The 13,274-nt window shown below is 47.3% G+C and overlaps 1 protein-coding gene across 2 annotated transcripts in view; it reads left to right on the forward strand.

Moving 5' to 3' along the window:
- GLI2 (GLI family zinc finger 2) overlaps positions 1–13,274 on the forward strand; it is a 167,680-nt gene that overhangs the window by 105,643 nt on the left and 48,763 nt on the right. For both annotated transcript variants that reach the window (XM_049773136.1, XM_049773137.1), the window contains exon 2: positions 4,670–4,775. In XM_049773136.1, coding sequence (XP_049629093.1) covers positions 4,670–4,775 — 106 coding nt within the window. The remainder of the gene's footprint in view (positions 1–4,669; positions 4,776–13,274) is intronic.

Here is a 13,274-nt window from a genome sequence, read left to right on the forward strand (position 1 = left end):
CTTAATATATTAATGGGAGCCAGGCTCCCAAGGTTGATTCTCTGGACCACCTTGCAGTCCACTTGCTCACATAGTAATATCTTGTCACAAAAACTGCAATATAAATGTGCCCTGACCTTGGGACTACTTGTCATGGAGCCTTGACATTTACACCTTAGCACAGAATGTTTGTTTCTGAAGTTTCCCACATCCCAACTTGGGGTGTGAGTGTTCCTCCTCTTTCACCACCACCACCTCCTCCTCCTCCTCCTCCTCGTCCTTCTCTTCCTCTTCCTTCTCAGAAAAACTAATGAATAAATCTCAGTGTAGTCAAATTCCAGGTTTATATTTGAACTGCCTCTTCCATGCCCAGCTCCTCTGACTTCTCTGTGTAGGATCAAAACCAAATGTGCATTTATTTTGGGGGGGAATGGGGGAGGGTAGTGATCCATAGAAAAATCCCTGTCTTCGAGTTTCTTCCTTGGGAACTTAAAAAGAGAGCTGTTTCTTTGAAATTGGCATATGGCATGTGTGCGTGTCTTCCCCCCACACTCCGGAAGGACATGATTTAGTGTGGTTTAGTGTTTTTTTTTTTTTTCCTAACTTGAAAAAAAAAAAAAAGAACCCACAATGAAAACAATGTGTGGAAGGATCTCGAGCAATTTGTCCCTGGAAGGAGGCTCTGGTTCTTGATATTTCTCTCCCTGTCTGAGTGCAGCCTCCAGTGGGGGTTACAAAGAAGACCTCCTCCTAGGGGCCCAGTCCAAGGGACTCTCGGCAGAAACACCCCCATCCCCTAAAGTTCCCATCAGAGGTACATGGTAAGCACAGTCCTTGCTGCTCAGAAAGATTGCTTAAAACATCTCACGGGCCAAGGCTGGTCTGCACGCCTATTTACTGTAATGAAAGGTTGGTCCCAGGAACAGTAAGATTAAGGAGGAGGGTGGTTTACAAGTAGATTTGGAAGCTTGGGATGAGGTGTGGCATGACTGGGGTGCTGAGTGGCTTGAAAAGACTGCTGGGTCCATGAGTTGTATCAATCAGGCCATCGAAGTGAACAATAGTTGCACCATGCTTTCAGGGGTGAGAGATACAGAAGCTAGACACAGTATGAAGCTTTACTAGGCTGTGTTTTGGGTTGCTACAGGGGCTCAGTGAAGAGAGTATGGGTGAGTGTGATTCTTGCTTAGGGAGCAGGCAGCTACTATCGACAGCACTTTGTTGTGGGACTTGGAAGTTGGAGTTCATGGAATCCTCCCCTTGAACTCATGGATAATGGGAGATCCAGGAAGGGAACCTCTCTCCTCCAGAGTCCTATGGCTGGTCTGGGGTCCCTGCACCAGACTGCCAGATCCCCCTAACAACTGTTGTGTGACCTTTTGAAAGGTTCTCTGAATGCACAATGGGTGCCGGCTGTGGAACCCCTAGGAACTTAGCAAGTCACCCCCTCTCATACATACAGATCCCAGATTGCTTCCATATCACCTAATCTCTGGGACTATTTCTCCTGGTCTCCTCAGCCCTTAGGGGCAGCTATGTTAGCCATCGTGCTGCATTGTCCCCTATAGTTGCTGTTCCCCCAGCCTAGGAAACCCCAACTCTCTCCTGTAAGTCATCCAAGTACCCTGGCTCAGATCACTTTCCTTCTTAGTGTTTTTTTTTCCTCTAATGGTGTTAGAAATGTTTTGGGTTTCGGATTGTTGTGATTTTTATGTTTGGTTTGGTTTGGGGTTGATTTCTTTATGGGGAAGTCACACCTGATAGTGTTCAGGCTCTGTGTTCTGTGCTCAGGGATCACTCCTGGTAGGACTCCATGGTCGAGGAGGAACATATGTGGTACCAGAATGTGAACCTAGGTCTGCTACATACATGACAAGTATCTACCCCTGTGCTGTGTCTCTGGTCCCACTGTTGAACATGTTCTTGCTAGTGTGTTTATTCTTCATATAGAGGCAGGCTCAGTAATCTCTAAAAAGATAATTAGTGCCCCCACATTGCTTCTAGGACCTAAAACATTGCCTATTATAGGACAAGCCCTTGAGACAGGCAAATGTGTGAGTTAAGTAGTGAAGGGGTGAGTAGATAAGTATGAGTAAATGACTAAGAGGATGAATGAATGAATTGGTGAATAAATGAGTAAGTAAATGATTGAGTAGCTGAGTGTGTGAATAAGTAAATGAGTGTATTAGTGAGAGAATGAGGAGTGAATTAGTGAGAGAATGTATAAGTGCGTGAGGAAGTGAATTTGTGAATTAGTAAATAGGTAAGTGAATGAGTGAGTGATGAGTGGGTAGGTGAATCAGTGAGAGTAAGTGAGTGAATGAATGATTGTATGAGTGAGTGAATAAATGGATAAGTGAATAAGTGAATTCGTTCCTATTCCAGCACCCTTTGGTCATACTCCATCTCCCTCAGGTGACTGGATTGCTTGACTTTTCAGAGTGAGAAGGGCTTAAGGAACGCAGGTCCCCCTTGCTCCTGGCCAGCTCATTCTCCATTCTAGAGTACAATTGGGAGTGGTTGAAATGTGGCTGTTCTGAGGCCCAGAATTCTGTATGGGACTTTACTGGGCAGCTATAGGGGTTCAGTATGAAGAGAGCATGAAAACCCTGGCCACAGATGGCCACTGACAGCACTTCTAGAAAATCAAGGATCAGCTGAAGGCTGCTTGTGAAAGGAGAAGGGCCCCTGCCAGTGGTGGTGTGAGAAGTCAGTGGGGCTCTGCATATTAGTTGTCACCATCATCATTTGGAAATCCTGAGTGCTTCTATGCACAGGCACTGAGTTGATCTCTCACCTGCAGAAATCTTACCTTCAGAGCCAAGGGTAGTTTGTGTTACCTTTGTGATTATGCAAGTAGGCTTCCAGAGTTCGAGAAGCAGATTCAAGTTATGCCACAGCTATTATGCTGTGACTCATTCAGTTATCCCATGGCTCTGTTCTGGGCCTCTGGTCATGAGTAGAAGGGGAGAGCATGATAGTTCCAGGCATCCTTAGTTCCAGGTATAAGGCTCATCCTGAGGAGTGGACATCCTGCTGGCAAGGGATTGAATGGGGGTGAGAACATTGTAGTCTTAGTCTCTAGGGATGCCCATTTTGGGTGAAGATTAAATTTAATACATAAAAAATCAAACTTAAGATTTGAAGGAAAAAATAAAGTCAATTACCTCTTGTTAAGGAAGTTGCTGCATTCATGGACCAAAGAGTAGTGCAAGGGTTAAGGTGTATACCTGACACACTATCTGTTCAATACCTGGCACCATATAAGGGTTCCCTGAGTCCTTCTAGGAGTGACCCTGAGCAGAACCAATTCAGAGTCAGCTCTGTGGTCCAGCAGAACGTCATAGCATTCAACCCAAAATTCTATTGACAAAGTAGATGTCCAACCCCAGACAGGTTAGAGCTATCAGTAGGATATGGTTTGGACTTTAGATAGGAAACGTTGACCCATGCTATAATGACTGAACCTTGAGGATCTCATGCTAGAGAAATAGAATAGTAAGAGAATGCCTCTTCACATAGGAGATGCCTAGAGTGACCAAGTCCGTACAGATGAAAGTAGAATGGTGGTGGTAGGGGTTGGGAAGGGAAAAGACTAGTGCTTCATGGTCAGAGTCAGTGTAAGAGGAGATGAAGAAGGCCTGGAATGGATCAGGTGGTGCAAACTACAGCATTATACCCAGTACCACTAAACAGTTTACCAACAGATGGCTGAGATGGATATTGTTCACAAAAAGGAACTCATGGTGTTTGCATGAGTACACAAAAAGAGCATCGTTACTATCGTGTCCTAGGACTCTATGGTAGGCTGGTAGACAGCTGGTCTGTCTGCCTTCTTCAGAACAGGCAGCAAGTCAGACTCAGCATGGTTCCCGCTGGCCCTTGGCCTTCAGCCTGAGTGAGAGTTGACAGAGAAATCTCCACTTTTGAGCCTTTTACTCAGTCTAACTGCTTTTTAAAGAGCCTTGTTTTCCTAAGGCCTGTAATTATGTTTGCCTCCAGGATACTCAAGAATTTTTTTGTAATAAGCAAAGAGCATCCTACAATTATCATGATGATTTGTGGAGGGCAGGCGAAGTGCTGCCCAGAGCCTGACTTACCTCTGGAAATGTGCAAACATGTTGGTGTCTATCTCCCGGAGGAGGGTGGGTAATAGCCACGCGCAACAGGGTCAGAGCCAGATAATGGATGTTGCCCATGAGGTGGGCACTGCATGGTACCCACCCATGCAGGACAGGGCAATTGGGGGTGGGGGGACCTGGATTCACAGATGGTTCTAGGTCAGTATATCCTGCTAGTGTGCATGTGCCCTGGTGCTGCAGTCACCTGCTGCTGCGAGCCACCCGCACGCACACAGCCAGGGCAGAGATGGGCAGCTGCCTCTCGGCTCTGTCAGCCCTGATTTGCGGGCCAAGCAGTAATCTCCAAGAGTTCAAAGAGTGCTTAGCTGCTTGTCTTTGTCGAGAGCACGGTTGGGGATCTTTTATGTGAGAGATGTAGGATTCTCCACTGACTTTGATTATTTATTCATCCTGCTTTGTGGGTATGGGATAGCCTGGGCGCTGCAAAACCTACCTCCCCCACTCAGACCTGCTGCCGTACTCTGAGATTCATTGAGCTTTCAGTCCTTTGAAAATTGCTTTTCCAGTGCAGGGAAAGTTTCTGAACACCTGTTCCTCCCTCTCTGCAGTGCCACAGCACCTTCTGCCGCCCTTCCATCCACCCTTGCCGATTGACATGCGACACCAGGAAGGAAGGTACCATTATGAGCCCCACTCAGTCCACAGTATGCCCGGGTAAGTCCCACCACTGCCCAATCTGTTGTCCCCTGGTCCTGCCAATATGTGGCACAGTCACCTTTGCATATCCATGCGTATGTGGAACCTGGACCCCATGTGTATGTGTGGGTAGATGTAAATGCCCAGCTGCCCCCTGAGTGTGGTCCTTCACACCTTCCAGGCTACTCTGCTGTGTCCTTATGTTCCTGGTCTTCCTTCTACACTGGGTCTCTAATCTCTTAGAGGCCAAAGGGGTCCATTTCTACTGTGACTCATATAATTCAATTTTACTGTGAAAGAATTCTTCAATGAATGGTGTCATTTTCTTCTTTCTTTTATTTTTGTTGAGGCCATACTCAGTGATGCTCAGGAGTTATTCCTATCTCTGTACTCGGGAATTTCTCTTGGAGATGCTTAGAGGTCCATATAAGATTGAGTCTGGGTTGGCCATATGCAAGGCAAACACCTTACCTGCTATACTATGCCTCCAGCATCTTACTGTCATTTTCTTAATGTGACTCATTGTTAAAGCGTCTGTTTCCCTTGTGTATCCTACCTCAATGTTTACTCCTGACCCCCTCAATCTCCAGAGATGCTAAATTGTCTGCCATTACAGTTGAAGGAAACCTCTTGCAGAAAGCCTCACACTTGATTTTTTTTTTTTTTATACCTCAGTGTTGAACCCAGAATCTTTAGGCTTTTCATGGCACTGGAAATTTTTTCAGGAGTGAGATTTAAAACATTTTTATCTTCCAATATGTATTATCAAATAATGTGCTGAGTGCTCTGTCTTTTTAAGTTTTTATTGACCTACCATCACTGTAGTATTCTGTTCTTTGAATTAGAAAAAAATAAACAGAACCTTAGATGTTGTCCCAGTGGAACCACAGGGAGCCTTTGCCCCAATCTCAGCTCCAGTTTAAACACTGAAGGACATGTTCTAAGTTATTCTTTGGGGATTTGTCCTACTCCCCACTCCGACCCCAGCTCAAAGGGGTGTGTCACCTGGCCAGTCACCCTACCCCCCTTTTTTTCCATGTACTTTCTGATGTATGTCCTGGTGACTGAAAACTAGGATACCTCATCTGCTCTGCTCCAAAGATGAGTGGAACTATAAGTCAACCTTTCAGCATCTCTGCTTCTCCCTCAGCTTGCCCTGGATGGGACCTACAAGTACCCCTTTGCCCTCTGTCATCTGCCCCAGCCACACCCAATGGTCCTACGTGGTTCCAGTTCACCAGCGTCTCTGTCCCTATGACTAGATCTTAATATCCTATCCATGGCCCTTCTCAGAGGAGTCATGTCCTTGGGGGAACTCCAGGATTCCTGCACTTCACTTGGGGGGCCATCTTGGATTCTCCCCCACACTGCTTCCCAAAGACTCTGACTTGCTTGACCCTTCTCCTTCCAGGGTGGCTAACAAGTTCAATATAGCAGCAGCGTTGTACATAGAGAATCCCCCACCCCCCGCCCCAACCAACAGTTCTGATGACCCCTTTGGAAACAAGCTCTGCCACCCCTTCCTGCTATCAGTAAGCACTCACTGTTCTTGCTGGTGACAGAGACCCAGCCCCATCAGAAGGCAAAAGTTACCCCAGCCTCAGGGAGCTTTGATCTCTGGATACCACCCATGGTGGCCCCATGAACAAGTCTTTGATTTTTATTTTCTTCTTAAAAAAGCCCTACCAGAGCCCAGAGAGATAGCACAGCGGTATTTGCCTTGCAAGCAGCCGATCCAGGACCAAAGGTGGTTGGTTCGAATCCTGGTGTCCCAAAGCCCTACCAGTTAGTAGGGCTTTTGTCTTGTACCTGGAGTCAATCCTCTGCAACCCATATGCCACCACCACCCCCCCCCCCCAAACTGCCAGAAGTAGTTCCTGAGTACAGAGCCAGAAGTACAGTGCCTGACTCTTAGCACCATATCTTCCTCCAAGTATTTCCAGGTGCAGCCCTGGAGGCCCCCAGCAGTGCTGGGGTGGCCCAGGTATCCCCTTATTACAAGGTTCAAGCAGCACTATAACTTAGGCCCCTGGACTATACCAATGAGCTGTTCATCAAGAATCACCTCAATGTGTTCCCCCAACCTCCTGATCACTGACTAGGAAGTCATACCCACCTCCTAAATATCATTTGCAGGATTGGAGATGTGGCCTAGTGTAGAATAATTTCAGATATGTATGATCAGTTATAATAAGTGTACAAAAATATGGAGCTAGAGCAATAATACAGTGTGGGAAGTGTTTGCCTTGCATGCACTGACCCAGGTTCAGTCTCAAGTATCCCATATGATCTCCCAAGCCCGCCAGAATTAACTCCTGAGCACTGCTCAGTGTGGCCTCAAAACAGACAAACAAAAAGAGCACAAAGATTACCCTCCAGACTGCTTTTGTTTTGTTTTGTCATACCTGGTGACACTCAGGGGTTACTCCTGGCTATGTGCTCAGAAATCGCTCCTGGCTTGGGGTACCATATGGGATGCTGGGGGATAGAACCAAGGTCCATCCTAGGCAAGTGTGGGCAAGGCAGATGCCTTACTGCTTTGCACCACCGCTCTGGCCCCCAGACAGCTCTTGAAGTATTCCATCTTAGATAAAGACAAGGTAGATGCTGCTAACTAGCTTTCAGATCTGATCCAGATAGGGCCAGCTCCTAGCTAATGATCCAAGTAGGCCTAGCTCCCCCTGACCATGATCCAGCTGTTTTGCATGCATTTTTCTTGGTTCCTCCCTTATCTTGAAATCAAGAGTGAGGCTTGGTTTCCATACCCTCAGCAGCTACTCTCAAAGGTGACCAGAGAACAAGCCAGTTCCTAGACAAGGTCCTTGATTTGGGCTTGCCTAGATTCGATCTTGACTGACTCAAATATGTTCTTTGGGGGCTAAGCCCTTTGAAGGGTGCTGTTTCTCAGCAGTTTGCAGGACTCCTCCATCTCTATCTATACTGTGCTCTTACTGGCCCCCACTACAATGAGAGGAGGGCTGTAGGGTCCTCCACTTCAAGTGGGTCCCTTTGTGATTTGTTTTATATGGCAATATTTCGATTCTTTGCAAATAACCCCTCTTCTCACCCTATTTTTACCCACTAATATTCACATCCATGGATGGTTTAGGTTCACAGAATATTTGATAGCATTCTCCAAGTGGTACTGGTCTGTTTCTATCATTTTTTCCCCACATTATCCATTAGAATCCTGCAATAAGGAAGAATTTCTTTACATGTTTTCCTTTCTCTTATCACTTATTTACATCAAGTAAATGTATAGAGAGACTGGAGAGATAGTACAGAGGGGGTAAGGCATTTGTCTTATTTGCAAGGTTTAATCCCTGGCAACTCATAGGGTCCCCTGAGCCCTCACATGAATGATCCCTGAGCACCCAGGGATAGCTGCCAAAACAAATAAGAAAGACCCCAATCTCTTCTGCAAAGCTCATTTCCCAGAGAAACTGGAGCTCACAGATCCCAGGGATTAGGACAGAATGGCTCCGAATATGATTATTCAACTCATGGGGTTTATCAATCCCCAGTGGTGAACCTGAGGTGTGTGCCCAGAAGAATGAGTACAGAGTGTCCAACTCTGCAGAGCCTGTGATGGGACACCCCTTTATAGCCAGAGTGCATTTGTGTTTGTGTGTATGCTGCAGTCTGTCCCAAAGGGAGCATTTCCACACCCCAGGCTCTGCTGTGAGACCATGCCAGTGTCACCCAGCCAGAAGGCAGTTCTCAGTGGTGTTGCTTATAATGTTTTTCCCTAAAAGGATGACAGTAGGTCAGATCTTTGTGGGAACCTCTGACCTCTCCCTCTTACTCCCCAGACAGGCTGATTCTTGTGTCTATAAGGACTGGGAAAGGTGTGTCCATGGCCAATGTCAGCCCTGCCACAGGCATGCACATTTCTGTTGAAGAGTTGAGGCTCTGGGCTCCTTCCCCTGGTCAACAGCCCTTTTATGGACACCAGCACTGTATTCCCAGAGAAGGTGTCTTGCAGGGCTGGGCTCCCAAAGGCTCCTTATTATTTACAGAATGACTGTCCATTCTGGGGCTCCAGAGGGGAACCGGGAGGACTTTAGAAGCTCTCCACACCCATTCCCCACCTCCACCATCCCAGGTGGGACCTCGGACAAAACCTCCGAGAAAAATGACCCTGTGGCTCCGACTCGTGTGATGAATGTAGTGGGAACCTGGTGGAGCGACCCATCCATCAAGCCCCCGTCTCGCCACAGCCTCACTCCCTTTTGCCAGCTCCTAATGTGTCTAATTATACAAACATTGCACAGCAAATGAGGTGCGGTGTCATCTCTTGTCAGCCAAGCATGTGTTCCCTCTGCAGCGCTTCTCACAGTACCCACTGGCCAGGGCTCTCTCACTGATGGGGGCTCCTACATACTGCCCCACACCTTCCATCTTCAACCGGACCCTGGGCCATGCAGGTCAGAGTTGCTTGTGCCTGAATGTGAACCATGACATTGAATCTTCTGCCTTTGGCAGCACTTTAAAACCTTTGAACTCATAACCTTCCATTTTCTCATCTGAAAAGGGCCCCATCATCACGCCTACCCTATCTGCTGAGCTGTTTTTTGAGAATCAACTATGGCAATATAAGTTCCTAGTTGAAACAGGTTTCAAACAGTGGCTGTTACAGAGGGTCATTGTTACTATTTGACTAATGTTGAGAGGACTTTCCAGCAGCCCCATCCTATGTGACAGAGGCAGCCTTGGGAAATGACACTATTTGGTGATCATGTTAAGAAGGTTAAGGTTAAGAAATAGAGTTGAGAAAGTATAATGGGGGTAGAGAGAAGATGTACCATTTTCCTCTACTCTTGGAAGTAACTGGACTTTATCTTTGTGACCTCCCCCCAGGAGAAGGAGGGAATAGTTAGATTTATTTGAAGGATAGTAACTATACACTGACCCAGGTTCAATCTAAAGCATCCTGTATGATCCCCCAAGCCCACCAGGATTAACTCCTGAGCATTGCTGAGTGTGGCCTCAAAACAAACAAACCAACAAACAAACAAAAAGAGCACAAAGATAACCCCTGTGCCCTCCAGACAGCTTTTGGAGTATGAACAGGAGAAATAGGGACCATGGAGATGAGGCCCATCTGACTGCCAAGGAAAAACTGGATGGGGCACATCTCTATACAGCCACACATCTGGGGTACTGCAGTCCAATAAGTCATACCCAGGGTTGCTTCCTTTACAGAGCCCCTCTTTAGCAATCTAGAACTGCAGCTACAGCAGACTTGGTTCACTTATTAGTGCTTCTATGGCTGTGTGGGAGTGAATGACTGGGACATGGAAGCTCTGTATGATCACAGGAAGTGGGATTAAAGTTTTGGGGAGGAGTTCTTGCTGACCACATGGGGTTCTCCTGTGTGCCCTCCTTCAAAATTGCCAGCTCCTGAGCCTCTGAGAGTCTGAGGAGGGGTCTGTAGAGTCCTGAACCTTCATGCTTACCAGTGGGATAAAAAAAAAAAACTCTGCTCCCATGCTTGGCTAAATGGCTAAGGGTCCTGGACTCTGAGCCTGAGGAATGGCCTGGCTCTCAGCTGGAGCCTCATTTTTTTTTTAGCAGCTGCCTAGAACCAGGATGAGCTCATGTCATAGAGGGGATGCCTTGAGCCAGGATGAGCTGTCTTAGAGAGGAAGGCAGAAGCTGTGCTCCTGCTCAGTGGCCTGGACCTGCCTTAGATGTCTCATATTGCTTTTGGGTTCTCACTTTCAGCTCAGGGCTCACACATATGAACAGTTCTCTCTACTAACTTCAGAACTGAACTAGAGCGTGTCTTTTTTTTTTTTTTTTTTTTTTTTTTTGGTTTTTGGGCCACACCCTGTGACGCTCAGGGGTTACTCCTGGCTATGCGCTCAGAAGTTGCTCCTGGCTTCTTGGGGGACCATATGGGACGCCAGGGGATCGAACTGCCCTCCGTCCTAGGCTAGCGCAGGCAAGGCAGGCACCTTACCTCCAGCGCCACCGCCCAGCCTCATAGAGCGTGTCTTAAAGATGCCTATTCCTGGCCCCAAAAGTTGGTGTCCTTTCAGGAAAAGGGAGGCCTAGGTTTGTGTGTCTGTAGACACCCATGTTTGGGGACCCTGTAGCAGTCCAGCTGATTCATTCCTATAAAACTGCCAGAGCTAAGTGTCAGCTTCCTGGTACCAGAGAGCAGGCCAGGTCTTCTCTCACTGACTACTCTAATATGTGAATGTGGAGCCCATGATGTGGCTCCATGGTGGAGTGCATGCTTTTCATGTGAAAGACCTAGTTAATTTGCAGTGTGACCAAAAATAATGTGTTGAAGAGAACATGATTTCTTTTATCATTTCCAAGGAGTGGGGACTTAGGCCACAACATGTGGCACTCTCAGGCCTTGTTCCTGGCTCTGTGCTTGGTGGTGCTTGAGAAATGATCATATGTGGTGACAGAGATTGAATCAGGATTGACTGCATGAAGACAAGCACTTTACCCATATACTATCTCTCCAGCTACCCTAATTTCTTTTCATTATTTATTACAGACATAAGGTCCCAGAGCTGACTGAAATTTATTCATAATCTCAGCTTGCAGTAAAGAGTGAACACTCTGGGGGCTAGGTGAGGGGAGAGAAGGAAATAGCCCTAATATCTCAGCTTGCAGGATTATGGCTTGGGGTTGTGGCTGAGCAGTAGAGTGCTTGCTTGTGTGTATAGGTTTCAACCGGTACTTGCAAGATAATAGCAAAGTAACACATGGTCTGCATTTAAGAGAAGCACATTGCTCTTCCCTCCAGCCTCCAAACCTCTCCTCTAACTCTCAGGATACCCACCCTGAAGATCGCCTGACCCCTGAGCATGACTGGGAAATACTGTTCCAAGGCCATTGTGGAAGAGAATGGTAGGGACCTGCTAGAAACAGACGGCTGTGCAGCATAGCCATTATCTTATGTGTAGTAACATGCTACCCTCTAGAGACTTGAGCAACCAAACATGTGCACACAACATCTTGTCAGCACATTTTCCAGAGCCACCAGGAAAGCTTCTGGGGAAGTCTGGACACTTCCTCTTCCTGGTAACCACCTCTGCCTGAGGTTATTTAGCCCTTGGTGTATGTGCTTTACTTGAGAAAGTCATTTCTCTCCTCCTGCTGGCTCAGCTCAGGAGCTTTTCATCTGGGGAGACCGGAAGATAGCTTTGTCCAAGGTCAGTGTTCCATAAAGATGGCCCGCTCCCAGTGAGATGGGTAAACACAGCGCACCTATCCACACCACACCTGCATGGTGCTGGGCCCTCCATGCTGTCCTCAGCCTGTCCCCGTGGGAGGGGTGCAGAAAGATGTGAAGATGTTTGCTCCTCAGTTCTTGGCACAGGTTGCAGGGTTCACGGTTCATGGAGGGCTTCTTGTTTGTATTTCGCAAACACACTCTCCTCCTTTGGTAAACGTGTGCATTTTTTTTTTTTTTTTGCAGGAGGAGATTTTTTGGGGGAAGGAGATTTCTGGAGGGAAGGCATCCTATTGGACTGAGAGGCTGGGGCTCCCAGGGGCACATTCCAGATCTGGTCCTTCTTCTGCTTCTTGAGTCTTCCCTGTTCTTTCCAGAAAGTACTCCTTAAAATCTTCTGTAAATGGGTCAGAGGAACAGCTTTAAGGGCTGGCCATATGATCTGCATGTGGGGCTCAGTCTCCAGTTTCATGTGGTCCCCAAGTACTGAGCTCACTGAGTGTGGCTCCCAAACAAACATACCCTGCAGTGTCCCACAACTTCAGAGCTACCCAGTGGCAGATAGAGCCAGAGCACAGGAAGCCCCAGAACTGGGTGGTTCATAGAGCAGTCCTTCCCACTCTCACTTCCTGCCACTGACTGACGATTCCAGGTGGAGCTGTGCCTAGGGCTCTTGGCCATTCTGGACCACAAGATGCTAGACTTGGACTGGCTGAGGAACAATCAGAGGAGGGGGTCAGTCCTATGGATCCTGCCCTCTAACTCTTTTTAACACCCTTTCCGGAAAGTATCAATGTCATCCCTACTGTTGTTGACAATGGATAAAGCAAAACACAGGAAAGTTCGATGGCTTCCCCTAGCGCAATCCCTTTTGGTCTGTAACATAGCTGAGATTTGACCCCAAGTAGTCAGTTGGACCTGAGATGCTTGCCTTCACTGCCCTGTCCTCTGATAAAAAACTCTCCTCACCCCAAGAGCTTTAGATGCTCAATGCTGGGAAAGTACTCTGTGGTGTGGGACAGACAGCTCATTTATAATGGAATCTGGCCTGTAAAGCTTTAATGAGGAGGTGTCTGATAAGACGGCCTGTGCTTTGATCTTAGTGGAGCGTGCACTATAGCAGCTGCCTTGCTCTGAGCTTTGGGGAGAGCCGGTGTGGTCAGCAAGAATAGGAGGAGGTAAAGCAATCACTGGGGTACACATGGAAGGGGATTTGTCTCCATCCGTGGGCAGAAGAGAATTGTGGGGGTAAGGGGTATCTAGAGGAAGTTTCTTTCTGCAGGGTTTGGAAGGGATTAGTGTTTTACCCATCCCCCACC

Source organism: Suncus etruscus, chromosome 5 (assembly GCF_024139225.1).
Source record: "Suncus etruscus isolate mSunEtr1 chromosome 5, mSunEtr1.pri.cur, whole genome shotgun sequence".
In the NCBI taxonomy this organism is placed as follows: Eukaryota; Metazoa; Chordata; class Mammalia; order Eulipotyphla; family Soricidae; genus Suncus; species Suncus etruscus.